At 37.4% G+C, this 24199-nt stretch overlaps 1 protein-coding gene and 1 pseudogene across 2 annotated transcripts; both read right to left on the reverse strand.

Moving 5' to 3' along the window:
- Positions 1-12839: 12839 nt before the first annotated feature.
- LOC120632141 lies at positions 12840-13956 on the reverse strand (annotated as a pseudogene).
- A 3249-nt stretch (positions 13957-17205) lies between these two features.
- On the reverse strand, positions 17206-19421 carry LOC120632315 (mitochondrial intermembrane space import and assembly protein 40-B). 2 transcript variants are annotated; one of them, XM_039902157.1, is made up of 3 exons: positions 19281-19421; positions 18676-18927; positions 17206-18097 (listed from the first exon to the last, which is right to left on the reverse strand). In XM_039902157.1, exons 2-3 carry the CDS (start codon positions 18921-18923, stop codon positions 17878-17880), a joined length of 468 nt encoding a protein of 155 aa, XP_039758091.1. In that variant the 5' UTR covers positions 18924-18927; positions 19281-19421; the 3' UTR covers positions 17206-17877. The 2 variants fall into 2 exon arrangements, with proteins under 2 accessions (XP_039758091.1, XP_039758092.1); XM_039902158.1 differs by having other exon boundaries at positions 18676-18924; positions 19281-19412.
- Positions 19422-24199: the final 4778 nt, after the last annotated feature.

Consider the following 24199-nt stretch of genomic DNA (forward strand, 5'->3'; position numbering starts at 1 on the left):
TGTAGTGGTACGTTTTGTTTTTATTTTATTTTTTTAAACGGAAGTGAACCTAAGTGCCCGGCCTGTGGCCGGGCACCCGTCTTATTCATGTTCTAACCTAACCTAACCTATCCAAACCTTTTAAAACTAGTTGGGATTCCTTTAGACCTAAGCCCACCGGCAACTACGACTAACTAAACACTGATCTAGCTATCTGGCTTTCATCAGTGCATAAACAGCAGCATAACTAGTATTAAAATAGTAATGAGTTTTTATTAATGCATATATTCACATTAAATCTTGAATCTAAAGTCTAAAGGGATCAAAACTAGATTTAGGTTAGGTTAGGTTAGAACATGTATATGAGGGGTGCCCGGCCGCAGGCCGGGCACTTGGGTTCAGTTCAGTCAAAAATTATATATTATTTACTATTATTTATATTTGAATGAGAATGAAAAATAGCAATTATTTTGAATAGTTTTCAGAATGAGACAGACGGGTGTGGTAGGGTAAAATCTCCAATTTAAAGTTCCCTTATTGCGTATATGTTATATGTGTTTGCATAGTACTTTACTATAATGGTAAGCGGTTCGTGTAACGACCTTGCGCGTCTATATTTACAAGTGTGTGGGCAGTTCGTGTATTGATTATTCGATACTTTTGAAATATTTATAATTCTCAAACTCAACTCTATGTCATTACCAGTAATTGTACTGGTACTTGTATAGGATAATTATAAAAAGTATAGTGTGTGCATCTAATCAACCACTGGCACCAGACCCTCAATGCCCTTAGATTTTACCTCGTTAAAATATTTAAAGTGTACTCATTCCGATTACGAGACCTCGTAAGAGTCCCGTATCGTTATTTTTCGTCACTACCTCCGTACCCGTACCTCCCCCCCGTGCAGGGAGTGGGTAATTTGCGCGCCTGCTGCCTTCCTTGGAAGTGGTAGCAGTTTCTCAGGCTCCCTCACCGGAATCGAACCCTGATTCCCCGTTACCGTAGTCGCAGAAACTCATTCCGATTACGAGACCTCGTAAGAGTCCGGTATCGTTATTTTTCGTCACTACCCCTACCCCCCTACCTCCCTACCTCCCCCCGTGCGGGGTACAATATTGATATGATATTAAAAAAATACCATTAATAAATAATATAATAAAAGACCACCACTTTTATAGAGACATAACGCCACTGTGTGGCGCCGCCATCAGACTCGGTACTTCGTCCTCACCGTCACCTTCGCACCTTCGCCCCATATAGTAGTGGCGCGGCGCGACGGGCCTAATGTGTTAGTGAAAAAAAAAAAAAAAAAAATTTTAATTAATTGTTATTTTACAATATCTTCTAATATAAATAAGAGTACTTTGTAGTGGTACGTTTTGTTTTTATTTTATTTTTTTAAACGGAAGTGAACCTAAGTGCCCGGCCTGTGGCCGGGCACCCGTCTTATTCATGTTCTAACCTAACCTAACCTATCCAAACCTTTTAAAACTAGTTGGGATTCCTTTAGACCTAAGCCCACCGGCAACTACGACTAACTAAACACTGATCTAGCTATCTGGCTTTCATCAGTGCATCAACAGCAGCATAACTAGTATTAAAATAGTAATGAGTTTTTATTAATGCATATATTCACATTAAATCTTGAATCTAAAGTCTAAAGGAATCAAAACTAGATTTAGGTTAGGTTAGGTTAGAACATGTATATGAGGGGTGCCCGGCCGCAGGCCGGGCACTTGGGTTCAGTTCAGTCAAAAATTATATATTATTTACTATTATTTATATTTGAATGAGAATGAAAAATAGCAATTATTTTGAATAGTTTTCAGAATGAGACAGACGGGTGTGGTAGGGTAAAATCTCCAATTTAAAGTTCCCTTATTGCGTATATGTTATATGTGTTTGCATAGTACTTTACTATAATGGTAAGCGGTTCGTGTAACGACCTTGCGCGTCTATATTTACAAGTGTGTGGGCAGTTCGTGTATTGATTATTCGATACTTTTGAAATATTTATAATTCTCAAACTCAACTCTATGTCATTACCAGTAATTGTACTGGTACTTGTATAGGATAATTATAAAAAGTATAGTGTGTGCATCTAATCAACCACTGGCACCAGACCCTCAATGCCCTTAGATTTTACCTCGTTAAAATATTTAAAGTGTACTCATTCCGATTACGAGACCTCGTAAGAGTCCCGTATCGTTATTTTTCGTCACTACCTCCGTACCCGTACCTCCCCCCCGTGCAGGGAGTGGGTAATTTGCGCGCCTGCTGCCTTCCTTGGAAGTGGTAGCAGTTTCTCAGGCTCCCTCACCGGAATCGAACCCTGATTCCCCGTTACCCGCGACAAACAATGGTAGTCGCAGAAACTCATTCCGATTGCGAGACCTCGTAAGAGTCCCGTATCGTTATTTTTCGTCACTACCTACCCCCCTACCTCCCCCCCGTGCCGGGAGTGGGTAATTTGCGCGCCTGCTGCCTTCCTTGGATGTGGTAGCAGTTTCTCAGGCTCCCTCACCAGAATCAAACCCTGATTCCCCGTTACCCGTGACAAACAATGGTAGTCGCAGAAACTACCATCGAAAGTTGATAAAGGCAGACTTTTGAAAGATGTACATCGGGGTACAATATTGATATGATATTAAAAAAATACCATTAATAAATAACATAATAAAAGACCACCACTTTTATAGAGACATAACGCCACTGTGTGGCGCCGCCATCAGACTCCTTAGACTCGGTACTTCGTCGTCGCCGTCACCTTCGCACCTCCGCCCCATATAGTAGTGGCGCGGCGCGACGCGCCTAATGTGTAAGTGAAAAAAAAAAAACTAATTGTTATTTTACAATATCTTCTAATATTAATAAGAGTACTTTGTAGTGGTACGTTTCGTTTTTTTAATATTCACATTAAATCTTGAATCTAAAGTGTAAAGGAATCCAAACTAGTTTTAGTTCAGGTTTTTGGTTAGGTTAGGTTAGGTTCAGTTCCGTTAAAAAAAAAAAAAAAAAAGTATTTTCTATTTTGTACTCTTATAAATATATATTATGAAAAATAGCGATTAGTTTTAAAAGTTTTTATTAGTCACATAATGTTAAGGGCGCATAGGTTTAGATGAAATTCAATCATAACAATTCATATATGATTTTTTATTAATGCAATTAATATTCAGATTAAATCTTGAATCTAAAGTGTAACGGAATCAAAACTAGATTTAGGTTAGGTTAGAACATGTATATGAGGGGTATGGGGGGTTCTCACTTGGGTTCAGTTCAGTCAAAAATTATATATTATTTACTATTATTTATATTTGAATGAGAATGAAAAATAGCAATTATTTTGAATAGTTTTCAGAATGAGACAGACGGGTGTAACGATCTTGCGTGTCTATATTTACAAGTGTGTGCACAAATGCAACTAGCTTCAGCTAACCGCAACAATTTTAGTATACGCTATTGGAGCTGGAATTACCGCGACAACACACTTGTACTCATTCAAATATAAATAATTGTACCTCGTAAAGATGTAGGAGAAGGGGGGAGGAAGAGGAGGAAACTGCGGTTCCTTTCGTATTAAGCAGTATAACTATCGCAAGGACACACTATCAGTAGGGTAAAACATTATTATTAATATATATTTATATTCTAAAATTATTTATATTCTAAATACCCTCCAGACAATCTTACTAAAAACACTAAAAACACTGAAAGTAAACAAAAATCCAAATCCAATAATCTCTACATTGCTACCTTTAACGTACGTAGTCTTTCTTCCCGTGAACGATTGATAGAGCTGGATAAAGCCAGAAAGAAATTAAATACGACGTAATTGGACTATCTGAAGTCAAACGTCTAGGAAATTCGATAGAGGAATATGCAGATTTTATACTTTTTTACATAGGAAATACTCCTGGTCTACATGGAGTCGGCTTTATTGTAAAAAAGTACCTAAAAAAATACATCATTAGTTTCAATGGATTATCAGAAAGAATTGCAATCTTAAACCTTTTAATTAATAATTTGAATCTATCCGTCATACAAGTTGCACCAACTGAGGCAGCTCCCAAAGAAGATCACCTAGAGTTCTACAAAACTTTAAACAAAGCTCTTTCTATCGCATCACGGAATGTTATAGTCATGGGGGACTTTAATGCGAAAATTGGCAAAGCAAAGCCAGGCGAAAGTCTTATCATTCACAAATATGGATATGGCACCAGGAACAAAAGAGGCGAAGCATTAATAGACTTTGCGCATGAAAAAAACCTTCCTATTTTAAACACATTCTTCAAGAAAAAAGAAAAACGAAAGTGGACATGGAGATCGCCAGATGGCTCTACAAAAAACTAAATAGATTTCATTTTATCAAACCTCAAGAATAGTATTTCCAACATTGAAATAATTGATTTATTATTCTCATCAGATCATAGGCTAGTAAGAGCAACCGTAAGGCTCCAAATACCTAAGAAATCCAGAAAAAACTACAATAATCAACCAAAAAGCCTATTAGTACGAGAAGATGAAATAACAAGATACCTAGACCATCTAAATACCTACACTAAGACACTGACAGAGTCCCAAGAAAATTCAGTTCAAGTTTTTTACGATAAAATTATACACACCATTAATACAAGCCAGCAATATGCACATATACCATCCAAACAATTAAAGAACGAAATCATACAAGACCGCACCATGGTTTTATTCAAGAGGAAATATGAGCTACAAAAGACCAAACCAAAAACAAGAGCTATGAAAAACGAGTTAAGTGCTTTATATAAACTTACAAGCAAATATTTGAAATGTGACTATGATGAACATAGATCTAAAACAATAGAAAAACACTTAGAAAGAACCGGTAGCATGAAAAAGGCTTACAAAGAACTTAGGACTTATAAAAATTGGATAACTAGTTTACAGGACTCTACCAACATGGTGCGAAACCGATTATCTAATCGGTTTATACTTAAAATAGCGACGGCTTTTTACAAAGACCTATTTAGCGAAAAAGACTTAAACGACGACATGGATCCGAGCACAATTCAATATGTAGAGCCATGTACTAAGGCTTCACCTCCCTTCGACAACCTTGAAGTTCTTAAGGCAATAAAGAGGTTAATAAACGATAAAAGCCCAGGTTTTGATATGATATCAAACGAAGCAATTAAAACAGCGGGATTGTGTTTAACATGCCCCTTAACAAAATTATTTAATTTAATCATACAGACGGGCATTGCCCCAAAACAATGGACAGAATCTACAATCATACTACTTTATAAAAAACGGAAATCCAAACAATATAGCCAACTACCGTCCCATAAGTTTATTGCCATGCCTTTATAAGCTATTCGCCTCTTTAATTGAGAAAAGAATAAAGGGAATAATAGAGGTTAACCAACCGATTGAACAAGCTGGCTTTAGAACCGGGTTTTCAACAATTGATAATATTCACGCTGTCGAATTGCTAATAGAAAAATTCCAAGAATACCGAAAACCTCTTTATGTCGCTTTTATCGATTATCAAAAAGCCTTCGATAGCTTGAAACAACGCGTTATATGGAAATGCCTACAAAAACTAAAAATAGACCGAGAATACATAAACATACTAAAATATTTATACGAGAATAGCACGAGCAAGATACGACTAGAATCAACGGGTATACCAATCCCTATAAAACGTGGTTTAAAACAAGGCGACCCGATATCACCAAAATTTTTTATAGCAGTACTAGAGTCAGTTCTAAGTACTTTAAAATGGGGTAAACTAGGTATATACGTCCAAGGAAAGTACTTCAACCATCTCAGATTTGCCGATGACATAGCAGTCTTTGCAGAAAGTAGCGCACAAATGCAATACATGATGGATTCATTGAGCAAGGCAAGTAGAGAGGCAGGTTTGGAAATAAACTTTAATAAATCAAAATTAATGACTAACCACACAGAAACCCCAATAATTATAGAAAATACTTATATAGAATATGTCCAGAAATACACATATTTAGGAAAGCAATCTTTCGCAAGAAACAACAACGAAGAAGAAATAAAAAGAAGAATTAGATTTGCATGGAACAAATTCTGGAGCATGAAAGAGGTTTTAAAAAGCAAAATGCCTATGAAATTTAAAAGTAAGATTATGAACTCGTGCATACTACCTATGCTGACATATGGCTGTCAAACCTGGAAATTTACGGACAAAGTAAGAAATATGTTAATAAGGTGTCAAAGAGCAATGGAACGAAGTATTATGAACGTCAGAAGAATCCATAAAATTCGACATTCTCTGATCAGACACCAAACCAAAATAACCAATGCCCTCGCCTATACTCTAAAAGCAAAATGGAAGTGGGCTGGTCATGTGGCTAGACTTACCGACAATAGATGGACCTTCAGGTTAACGAAATGGCCAGGCCCAACAGGTAACCGTGCTAGAGGTAGACCGCACTATCGGTGGGAGGACGACATCAAAAACGTGGCTGGACCAAACTGGATGCTGAAAGCGAAAAACAGGCAGCTCTGGCTATCTCTGGAGGAGGCCTTGACCTTGAAAAAGGGTTCTTCATAACGGAGTTTTTTTTAATTAATTATTATAACTATTATTATACTATTTTTTTTTCACTTTATATACTTAAAATTAAGGATAAATATGAAACTATGTAAATGTATGAAGAAATAAAAGGCTTTTTTATTTTTTTATTTTATTTATTCTAAAATTAACTTTTAATCAAACCAGATTGTATTAGGTCTCCGACCACCATATTGGAGAAAGCCCGAGAACCTAACCGTTTAATAATAACCTAACCTAAATGTTAAAAATATAAAAATAAAATTAAAAAAACATAGGTAATTGATGTTTTTTCACAGCAGGACAACTTGACGATTTTACTTTACTTCATATTGCAATTCCTTTATTCATCAGAGCATCTTTGACCGAAAAAACGCGTAACCAAAATCGGTCGACCAGGGATGACCAAATTTGGTGTGAATTTGATTGTGTGAACAAAATTTGGGTGAATTTTGGTCACCTGTTACCGGCAGTTGTCTTTATGTCCAGGTACATTTTAGATCATTACGGGGTAGCTTGTAAACTAGAAGGGCAGCCCCTGTTTGTAAAACGACTCTTGCAGATCTGCAGAGGCAAAACATGCCAGGGCTCCGAGAGCGAAACGCCGGCTAACTCTGCTCGGAACTTATTATTATATCGGGTTATATTCATATACTAGTGGACCCTCGCGCCTTCGTCCGCGTACGAGACAATCAAGAAGCTAGAATAAATTGGATGCTAACATCATAATAGCTAGCTATGTACCTACTTTTATTTTAAGGAGTTAGTAAGTTGTCATTATTTGAGTTATACATACATCCATCCTTACAAACTTTCGCACTTATAATATTATTAGGATGGATGCATTCGATCGTTATCCCATATGCCTTGCGACTTGCCAGTATCTGTGAAGAGTTATGTCCTTTATCTCCGACAATATTTATCAGATCTTAAATAGATAATACATGCGTGTTAGTATACACACTCAAATTAAAAAAAAGAATTAATAAAATCGGTTCAAATTTAACAGAGCTATGAAGTAAAATTGATAAAAATTTTCATCCCGTCTCCCGGAGGAAACTTATTGTTTATCGGAATAAAAAGTATCCTATATGTTGACCCGGAATACAGATACAACTATACCAAATTTTATTTAGTAGTTCAGTAGTTTTCACTTGATGCCCGGACAGACAGACAGACAAAAATTAAATAAAAATCTGTTTTCGACTCAGTATCGATTATAAAGCATCCCCTGAACCAAATTTTCAAATATATTAAATGTACAGAAATCTTCCAGTTACAGTTTTATTATAAGTGGGGTACTTAAAATCCATATATCTACTTTTCTCCTTCTTCTTGCCTTTATTCCACCCTAAGGGCAGTTGGGATACCATCCACTTCCGCTATCTATCTACGCGTTTTACACGTAGAAGCCTTTTCACACAATCCATCCGTCTCTACTTTGGCCTTCCTCTACTTGTTGTCCTACCCCATTATTATTTACCATTGTTTTGGTAACAATTAGTTATTTCAATTTATACATTTAAGTTATTTATTTCAATTTTGATATTTTAGTTTGTTCATTTATTTACTTTGTCTTACCGTCTAAATTTTCCCTGGACTTTCACGAAACTTCACCTACAAAAGTGAGTTACAAATTAAAATTTTAGAGTTAACACCACAGGAGCATATTCAACAGTCCTCGCAGAACTTGGTCAAACAACCAGCTTTTCAACAGGCAATGATGTGAAGTTGCCCACTATTTGTTTATTTTATTTATTTATTTAAACATCTTTATTGCGTAATAAAGGAGAAATTACAAATATAGTTAAACATAAATTAAAAGCAAAAGGCGACCTTATCACTAAAAGTGATCTCTGCCAGGTAACCTTACCGATAGTACACAACAAAACATGAGAGATGGGAAATCGCAATTAAAATAAACAATACATAAATTTACACACTTAAGTACATACTACTAATAACTAATATAATAAATTATTAAAAGAGATAAATAAAATAAGATATAAATAAATATATATATATATATATATTAATTATTAATATATATATATATATATATATATATTAACAAATATTTATATATATTTACTATAGATACACATATACGAACAACAAAATTATAATGACAAATAGTGATGTCTAACACGGCTTTTGAAAATAGCTAGGGATTTAGAGCGACGAATATCGTCAGGGAGTGCATTCCACAGCGTTTCAGCTTTTATTGTGAAGGATTCCGAGTAACTTTGAGACTTACATTTCATCATTCGGAGAATATTCTCCCTAGCAGAACGCTGAGATCCTTGAGACAGACACGGGCAAAGGAAATGAAAGCGTTGTTTAAGGTAGAGTTGTGTCCAAGGATGAAAAAGAGTAGAATACAGGATTGAAAGGACATGCAGATTACGCCGATGCCTAATAGGAAGCCACTTCAATTTTTTGCGATACTCAGAGATGTGATCATATTTCCTGAGACCAAATATGAATCTTATGCATAAGTTTTGTAGTCGCTCCAGCTTATCCAGAAGGTCCTCAGTCAAGTCTAAATAACAGGCATCGGCATAATCTAAAATAGGAAGAAGAAGGGTATTGGCTAATAAAATCTTAGTCTTGATAGGCAAGAGATTTTTCCATCTTTTTAAGGACCCAAAGGCACTAAAAACTTTCTGGCTTACATGGGCTACTTGCGGCCTCCAAGATAAACTGCTGTCCATGAGAATGCCTAGGTTTTTCACAGTTTTGCTATAAAGCAGCAGAGACCCATCAAAAGTGACTTGCGGAATACCAGAAAAATTCACTTTCGCAATTTGCCTAGAATTACCCAAAATAATTGACTGAGACTTGCTGGCATAAACCAATAACCCATGAGATCTGCTCCAGTCACAGATAGCACTAAGGTCAGCGTTGAGTCTATTTACAGCCTCAGGAATATCAGAAACCAGAGCAGACACATATATTTGAAAATCATCCGAATAAAGATGATAAGGTAAAGAAAGGAGATCAGTCATGGTATTTATGAAAATGGAGAATAGAAGAGGAGATAGTACACCACCCTGTGGAACACCAGCAAGGAGGCGGCAGTAAGAAGAGAATTTATCTTTGACTCTGATACATTGCGTACGATCATGTAAATAAGAATGGAACCATCTAACTACAGGTGAAGAAATATTAATGGAATCTAGTATGGCCAAGAGAATCTCAAAATCCACAGTGTTGAATGCATTGGAGAAATCAAGCAAAGCCAAAATGGTCACCTGCTTATTATCAATACCTAAACGAATATCGTCACAGACATTGGTTAAAGCCGTGACAGTGCTGTGCCCACGACGAAAGCCAGATTGAAAAGTGCTAAGGATATTATTTTTAGAAAGAAATAAAGATAATTGAGAATTCACAATACGTTCCAGGACTTTAGATAAGAACGGAAGAATAGAAATAGGTCGGAAATGAGAAAACAAAGACGGGTTAGAATTTTTAGGAATAGGTATGACCTCAGCTATACGCCAGGCACTAGGAAAGGTACTAGATGAGAGAGATAGATTAAATAAGTAGCACAGAACGTGTAAGATGTAATCTAAACTTAACAATATCATCTTAAGGCTGATACCGTCATTTCACAAAGCATCTGATTTAACTGCATTTATGTGCTTTATTATTTCGCCAGGACTGACCACGCTAAATTGGAACAATGGAAAATGAGGCTTTGAACGCGAGCTTATCGAAGCCAGAGTTTCAGTTTTGCGACTAATACTAGTTGTCACATTACTGAAATGACGATTCAAAGCATCTATATCCACACTATCAGGAACACTTTTTTGCCGGCGACCAATGCCCAAAGTTTCCAAAAATTTCCACACCTTAAGGGTACTCTTTCCATCAACTGAAGAGTGGATATAATTGCGCTGAGCGTCTCTGCACATCTTGTTACACCGATTCCGCAGCCGCTTATACTTAAGCAAGTTGGCATCAGAGGGTTGGATCTTATACCTTGATTTCGCCGCGTTACGCTTAGACATGGCAAGCTTTATATCATGAGTAAGCCACGGTGCAGGCAGATGCTTTAGTTTAATCGGTCGAAAAGGTGCATGGGTATCAAAGAGTTCAATAAGAAGAGAATTGAAAATAGAGATCTTTTCATCCAGCGAAGGAGCATTGAAAACTACGTCCCAATCTATGCAATTTAGATCCCGCAAGAAATGATCATTGCTAAACTTGTGAAAACTACGACGCATGACTGTTGTTGGCTTGAGCTTAGGCGGGCGCACATTCTAGGATAGGTATACCAAATCGTGGTAAGAAAAGGCTTCCGCAGAAAGCTGGCCAAAAGAACTAACATACGCCGATGCAGAGACAATCATCAAATCCAGCTGTGAAGGCGAGCAGTTCGGAAAGAAATGTGTGGGACTCGTTGGAAGCAAAGACAAATTTGTGCTATTTATTATATTTTTTAGCTTATGGGCCCGCGAATCATCTTTAACGAGGCAAGTATTAAAATCACCCATAATTATTATATGATCTGCACGTGGCACATAAGTCTCTAGTAGAGTTTCAAATTCATGAAAGGAATCTATTCGAAGCGATGGACTGTAAAATACACCTAAGAGCACTTTTAAATTACCAAACAGTAGTTCTAAAAATAAATGTTCCGAAGATTCAGCATAAGTTGACGATGACTTATTTAAAATTAAAAATGGAATGTGGCTGCGTAGGTAGATCGCAACTCCCCCACCACCTTTACCCACACGGTCATTTCGAATTAGATGGAAGCCAGGAAGAGAATAAGAGGTGGAGGGAAGGCACGGCTTTAAAAAAGACTCTGAAACTAGAATAGCATGGACGTTCCTAACATCAAAAGAGGTTAAAAGGTCTGGGAAGTGTGCAGGAATACTCTGCGCATTTATGTGAACTACGTTGAAATTCTTAGGATACCCCGCAAAAGCGGACTCAAGGCGTGTATTTAAAGGTAATGAAGTGCTATGGAAGCTCCCATCAGAGGAACAAACAGGAGAAAAGAAGGTTACCTCATCAGAGCTATCACTACTGTCAATACAAGAAATATCATCCCCAATATTCATAATACAATTAAAATAATAATATTATAAAATACGATAAAAATAATAATAATAAAAAAAAATATAAATATATATTATAATTTAAAACGTGCTAAACATATTGCCTGCCGACAGTGTAAATTCCTAAGGTTTAAACTTAAGAAAAAACAATCATCAAAAGAAAACTACTTAATTGACATAGAAATAAAGATCTAACCTAATTACAAAACATGAGGTTCTTGTCTATCATTAACACAATTCACTAAAATATGACAAAAACATCATATAAAACAATGAGTATACAAGCATTGAAAGCCAAACGTCAACAATACAGCAATGCAGGCTCGCTGGCGACGCGTCACAAAGAGGATACAGACACGAGTGCAAAGTCACTGGCAAAGAAGGTATTATAACCACAGACCAGTTAATTAATATAAACATATTCTAGTTCAGTGCCTTAGCCAAAGAGAATACAGCCATATTGTTATAACTATTACAACAAAAAGCAAGAACCCAGTGCTGTACAACATGAGTATTCTGAACTTTCATAACAACAACAATGCATTCTTATCATGCTCAAAATATAACCGGGATTCATTTTACCAGGGTCTTATTAAGTTAAACATCCCACTTCCTACTTCCGTTGACATCCTCTTGTCCATTAATGAACCATGTATATATAAACTTTTTTCCTCATTTATCCTATTGTATGATATTAAGTTGTAAATAAGTAGCTAGTTTAAATATTCCGTATTATTAAATTATATTATTATTAAATCCATATTATTATACTATTTAATCCTTTCCTGATCCTATTAATTCTTTTCGAAATTCCGTTTCCTTTTTATAAAAAACTTTGTTTTTTTTTTAATGTAAAAAGTTTCCTCGTTTTAAAAAAAAAAATGTATAAATAAGAAAAACACTTGACCACAGAATAAGCAATTGACTATGGTTCAATCGCTCAGCGCGCAGAACCAATAAACCAAAAAGAAGAAGAAGAAGAAGAACAACAAAAATGCAATAAGTTGACGTTTGACAACTAAAATTATAAATTTAAAAGCAGGTACAAATAAAATTAAAAGTAGACACCCAAATCAGAGTGAATTATACTAACACAAAATTCAATATTAGAAACAAAAGTATACTTAAAGTTATAAAATAGAGAGGGAAAGAATATATATAAAGTTAGTTATGGATAACTGGTAATTACTAAATGACAACAAATCATCAAAAAAACTACTCTTAACTGCACATCAGCGCTATTTCTTCACCACTCTTCTTGATCTAGAAATTTGAGAGGGACCAGCGTGCGGCTTAGAAGCAACTGTAGCAGGTCCAGCTAGTACACTGGAGGCTGCTTCTCTACCACATCCCGAAGAAATAGCAGTTAACTGAGCCTTCGTAGTGATAGAATGTCGCTTACCATCAGATCCAATCACAATTATCCGACCATTTTTTGTCCAAGACTTTAATAGGCCCAGCTGTAGTCTGGCTGCCACGAAAGCTTCATGCCGGATCTTGGTCAAGAACTCTCCCAAAGTAATCCCGGTGCCTTTAAAGTTTTTTTTAGAAAACCAGATCTTGTTTCTAACGGACTGGTCACAGAGTTTTACAAGCAGTGCTCTTGGTTTGTCACCACCAGTCTGCCCTATTCGATGGCACCGACTAATCGCTGCCACAGAAAGCTCATGCATTTGAAGATGATCTTTCAAGATTTTTACAACAGTGGCAGGCACATCTTCCTAGGCAGTTTCAGGGACACCATGAAACAGAAGAATTTTCCTACGGCTTCTTGTTTCCTGCTCATCCATCTGCTGACTTAGAAGTTCCAGCTGCCCCTGAAGACTGTTCAAAGCGGTCATGACAAAGTTTCGGATCGAGCTAAACTGTGAAGCTATATTTGAGGTGGGACTGGTTGCCGGGATAGCAGACTGCAGATTTTGTTGGAATTCAGCCATAGTTTTGTGAAAATGTAGAGACAGATCATCCACAGATTTCTCCTCTTTTTCAGGAAAGTACACAGAGTGGCCGTCATTTCATGATTTATACACCTCATTAGTGCATAATAACAATCATTTCGACAATGTAAAGAAACTTCATTATTTAAAATATAGTTTATCTGGGGAAGCAGAACAACTTCTTCGCTCCTTTACTATAACTAGTGATAATTATGCCCAGGCATGGTCAACGCTCAAGAAAAGATATAGCAACAAAAGATACATATCTAATTCAGTATTTAAAATACTTTTTGCTTTAAAACCTTTGGCGTCAGAATCTGCTCAGAATATTAAGCTCCTTCTAGACACTACGGTGGAATGTCTGAATTTACTTAACAACATAGGACTACAAACCGAACATTGGGATCCGCTCATAATTTATTTAACAGTTTCAAAGTTAGATATTGAGAGTCACAAACTATGGGAATTAAATGTTTCCTCTGACAATGAGGTCCTACCTTCTTTTGAAATATTAAAGCAATTTATGGAAAACAGATTCAGAGCTTCAGAGATGATTGAGCCACCTAAGTCAACACGATCGGAGCCTTCAAAGGCAACAAAACCTAGGAGTTTTCATACAACAGCAACAGCTGATTTTGCCAAATGTATATTCTGCAGTAAAGTACATCATATTATACAACTGCAAGCAGTTTGCAAAGAAGAGTATTAATGATAGATATCAGTTTGTTCGAAATGCAAACCTTTGTTTCAACTGCCTGATTCCAAATCACTCTGTGGCCCGGTGTCTAGGCAGTCATTCTGCAGAATTAGCCGGAAAAAGCATCACTCACTATTACATCCTGAAAAAGCACTCCGTAATCTGTACCAGAAGCAGATAATACACAAACAGCTAGTATTACAACTCACTTTATCAATCAACCCGGTCAAGTTCTTTTGGCAACAGCACTGGTAGACATCATAACAAGAGACAAACAGAGAAATGTCTATCGTGCTCTCATTGACCAGGGCTGACGTTCGTGACTGTAAGGCTAGTTCAAGCATGTGGCTTGAAACGTGAGGGATAACAACTAAGGACAAAATATCTATCTAATAATACGAAAACTACCATAAGCATGGACAGGTGAAACCTGCGTAGGCTTAATGTATGTGGATAAAAAGTCTAATAAACCATCCAGAAATAATACTACTACTGCAGCAATAAGTTCATCACTCATGCTTTTGACTATGCGTAATCGTAGCCAGGAGCGTCTTACATATTCCGCATATGTCCGAATCATTTTCATTACATCAAATAAAATATTCGCGATGTCTATTCGAAAGGGGCACAATGTTCTATTACTCCCGCTAATTTGACCAACCGCGGTCGTTACTAACCCATTCAATTATCCACGATTTCGCGTCCCCTTTTAGGCAGTTACCGATTCCAGCTAGACATTCACGACCGTCCCATCGACTAACACTGCGAACGTGATCTACCTCACTACACCACACATCGAAATCATGAAATGACGGATCAAAGTTGGATATAAAAACATGGTTTGATCTTACCGGAATAGCGTTGATTGCACTCACTAGCTTTTCAGTAACCTTAGTCACGACCACCTCTGTGCTGGATCGTATCGCACCCGAGCACGGTATTAACAGGTCGATGCGCGTGTTAGGAAATAGGGAACTACAGCACTTTATCTATGATAAACCCGATGATTATATTAAATATATCAACAAATCATAGTTTGTATACTCATTGATAATGTATTGAAAATAGAATAATGGACTTTAGTAGACTGTCAAATAAAAGTATAGGATCTATGGCGGGAGACGCGAGTTTGACAAGATCGATTGGCGGGAAAGAAAAGTTAGCACGGATTTTAATTAATTAATTGAGAAAAGGAGATTAAGTAAAGTATTGTGGATAGAACGTTATAAATTGGGAATAGATGATTTATAATGGAAACGATATACTTAAGGAAATATTGTTGTGACGAAACAAGAGTCGTATGTATTGGTGATGGAGTTGAGATAAGTTGTTAAAAGTTGTTGGTACTATGGTTGTACCTGATGTTGCATCAGATAAGTATATCTCATCCTTTGGGTTATTTATTGGTATCATATATGGAGCCCTAGCATTATTTTACACACACAGTTTATGTAGCAGAGGTTGCTCTATACAAACAACTTGTTCCAAAAGTCCTGATGTTATAAGTGATCATAGTAGTTATGTTTTAACTGTCTTAAAATATGTCTTGTATCAAAGGGCCTAGCGTTATTACATATGACAATGTTGTAATTGTGTTTATAAGTCTTTTTAATTGATTGAATAAAAGAGCAACGGTAGAGTTTCTTGCCAGTGGTCTTCTCTGCCGAAGACAGCATTCCGAACTGGTAGTAGAGTCATTTGAAGGTAACAAGTAATATGAATTATAGAGAAGCCTAATATACAGTATTAGAGTCAGTCCAGTTGTTTTATTTCACTCCTTGGGAAGTCAGGTTTATAGAGTACAGACCCACAACACTGCTTTAAAGCAGGTTGGTGGGATTTAATGATGTCTTTTATAAATTTAATACTTTAATAGGAAGGTAGAATAATAGTCATGAGAATAAATAAGTACTGCTAAGAAACTAGGTATTTAGCTTCAATAATACTGTTAATTAATGAAAGATCTACGTGCCATCCTGAACATTGTGGGTATTGAAGTGAATATCTGAATACCTGGGCCTTCCATTTTTTATATTTTTTTAGCACGCGCAGCGCTCGGCACGGCCTGCACCGCGCCTGACGACTCGGCGGCGGTCGGGACCGGCGCAGACAGTGGCGAAGACGCGGACAGATTCTCTCGCGCACTACCCGCATTACCTGCACTTAAATTGCGTGAACTTTCTTTCAACGAACTTAGTCGATTCAAAATAGTTTGCAGTGTCTATTCCAGACCAGGAACAGACGAACTATTAATTTCCTTCACTGTATGTTTAGGTCTACGCGAAATTTTAATTTTCACTCAAAACTAAAAATTTTGAAAGTACCCACGTTAACTCAAATTAAAATTAGAAAATTCTAATATTTCAAAATCCAGATGTACCGAAAAGGAATGGACTAGGAATCCCACTTCTGAAGTAAGCAATAACGATTTATTTTAACTAAAAAAAAATTAATAAACAAAAACTAAAGAAAACATTTAATAATTATCAAGTTAAGAAACACTTTATGAAATGATTATGCAAATGGACAGCAATTAACTATAACATCCGTCTATCTCTGGTGCTGAAGCAGAACTGAGCTACGTTTGGCGTGCGCGCAGCCTTGTACCCCGCGCGCCCCTCCAACTCCACGGCATCGTCCGAGTAGGCCACGCCCCCAAATATGACTAGTCAATCGGCTAATTATATAATATTGATGAATTTCTCATCGACAAGGTTGCTTGGAATTTACTTACATCTCACACAAGATAGAGCAATGGTTGTTAAATTGTAACACGATGTTGGAAAAGAGGAACTGCCGAGTTTCTAGCCGGCTTCTCGAAATCTGCCTTTCGAACCGATGGTAGTCACGTATTAAAAGTGCTTATATTAGGCCGACTTGAAATAAAAGAAGTTAGAATTTGAATTTTAAAAAAAAGGAGTTACTCATTAGGTGATAAATAAAACATCTGTATGTTTTTATAATAATTGTATTGATAACAACCTTGTAAAATCAAAGTAATTGGTTTGTTACATTCTGACAGCCGGCTATTGCTATCAAAACTCGAACATCGATTCACTCGTTTTGCCTGAACTCTATTCATTCTCACTTTGCGTAAGCAATCCTTTAATTTATTTTTAGTGTTAAGTCTGTTTTTAATATAGTAAAACAAATAAAATAAGCAGACTCGTAGGAATTTATTTTTTTATATTTACTTTAATTAAAACATATGTACAATAAATATTAATAATTATGGTTTACTTGATATGAAAGTAGAGTGTATACATATTATCAGACTGAATATAATAAGCGGCACGAGTCGCGATGCGTTCACAAAACACTAAAACTAATCTCTTCTTCTTAACAGACGCGCAACAGACGCGCAACAAACGCGCGCCTGCCGCTGCGCCGCCCGCCGCGAGCAGACTGAACACTGCGGAGCGCCACGCGACCACGCAGCTACGACAGCGCAACACCCGGCTGGCCTCAGATCACAAAGCACACTCATTGCTACATTGCGCATCGTGAGCAATGAGTGTCCTTACAGCCATAGCATTGGGTTCACTTTACTCTGACGTTGCAGTGGCGACACTCGCGAGGTTAGTTCACGTCGGAACACGGCGGGGGTTCCATTCGCGCGGCGGCCTAGTGCGACGCGCCGACGGCATCGCGCGGAGCGTCGGCGGCCTGTGGCGCCGCGGGCGCGTCGACGGCCGGCGGGTCGGCGGCCGGCGGGTCGGCGGCTTGCAGCGCGCCGGCCGGGTCGTCGTCGTCGTCCTTGTCGTAGAGCTGCGGGAACTGCGCCATGCAGTCCTGCATGACGCTGAACTTCTCGTAGCAGTCGCTGCCCTTGGGCTCCGCCTCGCTGCAACGGGCCGCCTCGTCACACCGACCCACGGAGTGGGCGCAAAGTGAAGTGTCACAAGACCCCACTAAGGATCTATGGCTCCTTAGTGAGGTTTTGTGGCGCTTCAGTCCGACGGCTCTTCGTGAGTCCGGTCTGTCGCCTGGCGGCGATGCGGCGCCGCGACCGGCGGCCCACAGGTCGAGCGAGGTGATCACAAGCATAACTACGTTCACTCGATTCGCTCTGACTGACTGACTAACAATATAGTTTTTATTTGCAAGTTGTGGCAGTCTCTAAGTGGGTCTACAATATTACATTTATATGTTATTTCATTTTTTGTTTAGTTTTTAAGAGTTGTTGTTGTAACCTGTTGATTGTCCCTTAAATAAATAAATAAATAAATAAAATAAATAAATTATCCAGACGATAAAAAAGTGCAAGGGGCAGATACACAAAAAGACCTAGGTGAGATCGTAAGCCTCAAATGAGAAGCGCACATCGTGGCTACCGTCGGTGAGGTCGACTCCAGCCTTTAGATAACGAGAAAAGCGTTTATAGTATTTTTAGCAATTAGTTGAGCGGTCGCAGGGCCTCACCTGTAGTGGAAGCAGGAGAAGGCCTCCCGGAACTGCGCGCCGCACGGGCCCGTGGCCATGCCGCCCAGGCACGGGCAGCCCCAGTTGATGGAGCCGTCGGGCAGGATGAGGCCGGGCGCCGGCTCGGGCGGCGGCAGCTGCACGGCGCTGGGCCCGGCCAGCTGCTCGCGGGGCGCCACCACCAGCGTGTGCTGCGCCGCGCCGCCCAGCCGCCACACCGAGCGCCCCGCGCCCTCCGACACGCTCATGCTGCTGCCGGGTGCCCGTGAGCCGTCATAATCAGAGCCAGTGGCTCATTTCAGCGCTCAGTTTTAATTGAAATCAGTTATAGATAATCATTCTTACACACCTACACGAGTGAATAGTTTCGTTGAAACTGTTTATTTCATTTGGGCTACCACATCAAATTTTCTTTATTGCAACGGGCTTTCAAAAGGCACTCTCCGTACGTACACACGAGAACTGTAGTATCTATTGCAGCGATGTCGAGTGTCTATTTATCTATCCCATTACCAGTTTCAAATGCGGATGCTACTACGAAAAAGATAATAAAGGTCTTCAAAACCATTCATATATATAATATATTTTATAATTCATTTCCTTACTTGTACTACACGAGTGCTTGCAATGAAGGTGCCTCTCCACACACTCGGATTCGCCGGGAGGATAGGGTTATAGCTGCTCTCAGTTTTCTCAGCTGATTGTCATGCACTCGTACGAGCACACGTGCCGGCTCAGTACGGCGCACACGCAACACGTCAGCTCGCACGATGCCACACTCCCCAAACAAGTTCTGAGTGGCACGCTGCAACAGCTGCTGAGCCACTAGCTCAGGGCCACCCACTGAGCTCCTGAAGGTAAAAAATAATCATTTTTTTATATCAAATGTACTATACGTACTATAAGTACTCATGAAGCATCCAGTCGGTCTAATTTTAGTGATTTTACCAATTTGGAAATCAGAGAATTTCAAAATGAACAGTTTATAATTTGGCATCCATTTTCCTATCTAGTAAGGTGAATGCTATTAAGCAAATGCAATTTAGTCATTAAAAATTATATCTAACCTATAAGTTATAGTTAGTAAACTTGCTCTATGAATTTTAATATCTGGTCGGTCACGTCTTTTTATGAGCCGCCGGAACACTCGCTTATTTACCGGTGAATTTACCTAATGTGGGAAGACTTCAGATTATTATTACACTTCAATTACTTATCTTCTTCTTCTTCATAGACCTGATTTAAGAACTGACTTCGAGAGGTTCATTAAATTGCTAGAAATTGTATTTCATGTTGATACATAGGTATACATTGAGAGTTTCAATGGCCTAAAGTAATAGTTATGCAATTTCGTAGCTACTTACAAGTCAATTTCCAAATCTAGGTAAAAATACCGGGAGATCATTCCATTTACACTGGATACTGGCGAACGATGTTTCTTCAGTTTAAAATTATAACTTATAACGAGAGCAATAGCAATGCATTTATTTGTGCACAAAACAAAATACTGCAAAATTGAATTGGTTGAGGTTATGTTGACATTCGGATTTCAGTGAGACTCATTGTAACAGCGTATTTGGGTTCTTGGTTTTTGGAGCCACCGTATCTGAAATAAAGTTTCTTTAATATTATCTTTTTTAAAGTATCTAAAACAGAAATCAAGTCTCTGTATTACAATACATATGCACAGGAACTCCTTGCATAAGGTTTATTTCCTCTTTGCCATATGCCATAGGGTTTCTATCCTCATTACCATAGTAAGTATACAGGCCCAGAGAACTTACAAGTACGACAGTAACAAATTAAATCGATGTGTGCAGTTCATTGATTTGATATGTTACTTTTGTAGGTTCACTGTATGGAGGGTAGAGGTAAGGAGAGTCATCTGTGTATATGAAAAAGTGTCGTCAAAATGTATTAAATTAGGATGGCGCCACATTTGCATCAGGGTAACTCTTAAAAGAAGCGCCAAATATAAATATTGTTAGAGTAGGCTTGAAAAATAAACAAGGAAGTATGGAGATACAAGGAAGTAAGGTTATATTTACCACAATATTTTGTACAACGTAAGTTGTTGAAATTCTCAATAATTAACTACTTTAGTCGATAATGACATTAAATTTTTTAACTCGGCATACTTCAATTCATCTACGATTGCTACATTCATACCATACCCTGTGCATCCACCAGCGCCATTGTGGAGGATTTTTGAACTGTTCTTTAGCGCATACACTGGACACTTTCAACTTTTCTCCCATATAAGATGACTCTTCTTACCTCTACCCTCCATTGTTCACTGGTCTGATTTAAAGAAGCTGAATGTAATTATTGCCAGTGAATATATATATTAATTTAAACATCTATGGCGACCTGCAGGCTGGTTGTAGGCTTTTGAAAATAAGTAAGAACAAAATGTTTAAAAAATAAAATGAAATTAGATATTCAGGTTTAGGTATAAAATAAAATAAAAATAGCCTCATACTGGAGCGGACTTTCTGATAAATTATAAAAATGCAGGAATTTTTCACAATGCATAAAATTTGTGTTTGTGTAATTTGTGTATGCCTTTGTATTAAATCACACGCACGGTGGCAGATCAGAATACATTAAGGCCTACCTCTTGCCAGGGGTGTCGTACAAAGTGACTAAGTGAATATAACGGAGAGCAGGCAGCAGCATCCTCTGTGCTACTACTACTATCTTCTTCGATTTTAAACCTGTTTGCCCAGTGTGGTGAGCGCTGTGGTTCAACCAGTAGAGTTCCCGGGTTTAATACCGGTGGGGGACAAGGAATTCCATGCTCTTGTCTGGTAAGAGGGTTTGGTTATGGCTATTTACTACCTTACCGATAATAACGTGCCATTTAGCGACCAGGTGTCCATGCCGAAAGAACAGAAAGATCGAAATTTTTTGTCTGTGCTACAGTGTTAGAATCATAATAATCTGTGTTATTCACAATCGAAATAAACAACATAATCTATAAAGTAATAATTTATCTATACGTGAAATTATATAATGTTGGTTATCAATTGACCAAGAAAAAATTGATACTTTTATGTAAAATTATTACCAACGTTAAATTAAAATTAGTGCACCATAAAAGAGAAAGCCTAAGAATAATTTAAATCATAATAATATTCACTTTTATGAATTTTCTTCTGACTTGCTGATCTGTGAAGTGAAAAATTTAATTACGTACGTACAATTATGTACGGGGGTACAAGAAAGAGTATGGGGGATGGAACTGTGTCCACCAAGAAAGGGAGCCTGAAGACCCAACCCTTCTAATAATATAGCTATTATTATAGTGATAGCTCACCACTTTAGTCACCATAAAGTCTGTATCTGACTATAGTTGTGTAATTAACAAAATTTTTCACTTTGTAGATCAGTCACAAGATTAGCTAGATAGCCATTGTTTGGTGAAAACCACCAACAATACATTATCTGGACTGAATGACCATCCGTGGATTTAAACATACAATATGATATGCATTTTCTTATGATATTTATGTACTCAGTTCCTTTAAATTATAGAGTAGTTGACTCCATTAACTAAGAATTAAAACAATAGAAAAAAAAGATAGTTTTAAATTATCTCTTTGATTATTAATAATTATCTGATGTTCAGCTTATATTTTGTTTTGTAAAACATTCAAGCATATTAAGTTTCTAATTATACAGAATATACCAATTTTTTATAAAATGTTATTGTAATACACAAATCAAGCATTGTATGGTAATGTTTATTTTCATAAATTTATGTTGAGTATATGGTGTAACATATAATGGTACCTTTGCCTAACTGTCTAGCAGTAGGTAGTAATATTCTATGAATTTCATATTATGTATAGTTCCACTGAAAAGAAAACCATAATTATTAGTTAGGATTTAATGTTGTTATCCTAATAATTAAGGTCCCATTGTTGGGTTAATAGGCCTCATTTATAGGAGATATAAAGCTTAGAAAGAGCCTACTGGAGTCTGGACCTATATTGTTTAATTGAACCTAAATGTATGATGATACAAGAATACTCTGTGTCCACTGCATGTGCTGTGTTGAGGTTGATTCTCACAAACTCAAATTCAAAATAGTTGTAGAATACATTTAAGAGAACTACTTTAAACAAAATATCAACATCCACCGAGAGGACTTCACCTTTGGCTTCAGAGCCACCATGCTCTTATAATGAGGGATAAAAGGTAGCAGGTTATGCAGCTAATAAAGTAATGACTATTTCAAGGTATCGGTAAAGATTAACTTGTGAATAACTTATAAATTATGTTGTCAATAAATCTATGCACTGATTTGGTATGAAGGCTTATTTAAACACAATTTTACACTTTGAAATATTGCTAAAAGTGTATATTATCATGACTAAAATTATCTTAAGCTTTTAGTACACTAGTTTTAATTTTAGCATTTTACGTAAAAGTATCAATCTTGTTTTGGTCAATTGATAACCAACATAATATAATTTCACGTATAAATAGTGTTTATTACTTCATAGGCTGTGTTGTTTATTTTGATTGTGAACACTACAGATGAATAGGATATGTTTTATTTTTACGACTGAGTTACGGGCAATTCTATTTAAATTACGGCCCTGTATCCACCTCGCCGCTCTTCTTTGTGACCGTGGTACCTTTACGGCTCCATAGTAACCCTCGCATAAAAATAAACACATATTTTTTTCATTGTTGTAAGCACTTCGTTCTCACAACGAAAATATACAGTGAAATCAAGTCTCGGCGAGTGAATTACAAAGGAGTTCAAATATGACATCATATTCCTCGATTGTGAACACAATAGAGAATATCAAATGTGTAACTTGGACTGACAACTTGTTCCTCAATTCGATTTTGTCATAAATATCTTTGTTAAGGACTCTCTATTCGATGAACGACTAGACTCGCTACAACTCGGCCGAGGAAATTTTAGTTCACAGTCGTCTCACCAGTAGCGCTGACTGAAGATGTATGGAGCAACTCGCCGCTCACGGTCGAGCCTCGATTCGGGCGGACGAGTAAATCTTGTACTAACTCTCCTGATGATAAATATAAACCATCGCCTAAATATTTTGCGGAGAATCACGTTGATGACTTGACTTACGCAATCATGCGAAAAAGGTCTGCATCTATGATGAGCAGGATGCGCGGAAGCTGCAAGAGTATTTTGAAAATGTTAAGCAATAAATGGGAAAATCCCTTTATGGAGCACTGGGTTGGTACACACTCCTACATGAAGTTCTCAAGTGGGTACTTACGTTAGTTTGGAGATATGTTTGGCCAATTTAAATTTTAATAAATATAATAGTTAATAAGATAATTGTTACAAGCTATGGAATTTTATCCAAAATAGGTATACGATATTATTATTATTATTATATACAGAGTACCACTTTACCGGGTAAACTATTAACACGTCCTATAGCGTGATTAGCGGCCGATTGGCGCAGTGGGTAGCGACCCTGCTTTCTGAGTCCAAGGCTGTGGGTTCGATTCCCACAAGTGGAAATTGCTT

Source organism: Pararge aegeria, chromosome 19 (assembly GCF_905163445.1).
Source record: "Pararge aegeria chromosome 19, ilParAegt1.1, whole genome shotgun sequence".
In the NCBI taxonomy this organism is placed as follows: Eukaryota; Metazoa; Arthropoda; class Insecta; order Lepidoptera; family Nymphalidae; genus Pararge; species Pararge aegeria.

Coding starts and splice junctions, on each gene's coding strand:
- LOC120632315 (XM_039902157.1), bottom strand. CDS start 18,923: ATGAGCGTGTCGGAGGGCGCGGGGCGCTCGGTGTGGCGGCTGGGCGGC. Junction 18,098..18,675: donor TTCTCCTGCTTCCACTACAG/GTGAGGCCCTGC, acceptor GGCCCGTTGCAG/CGAGGCGGAGCCCAAGGGCA.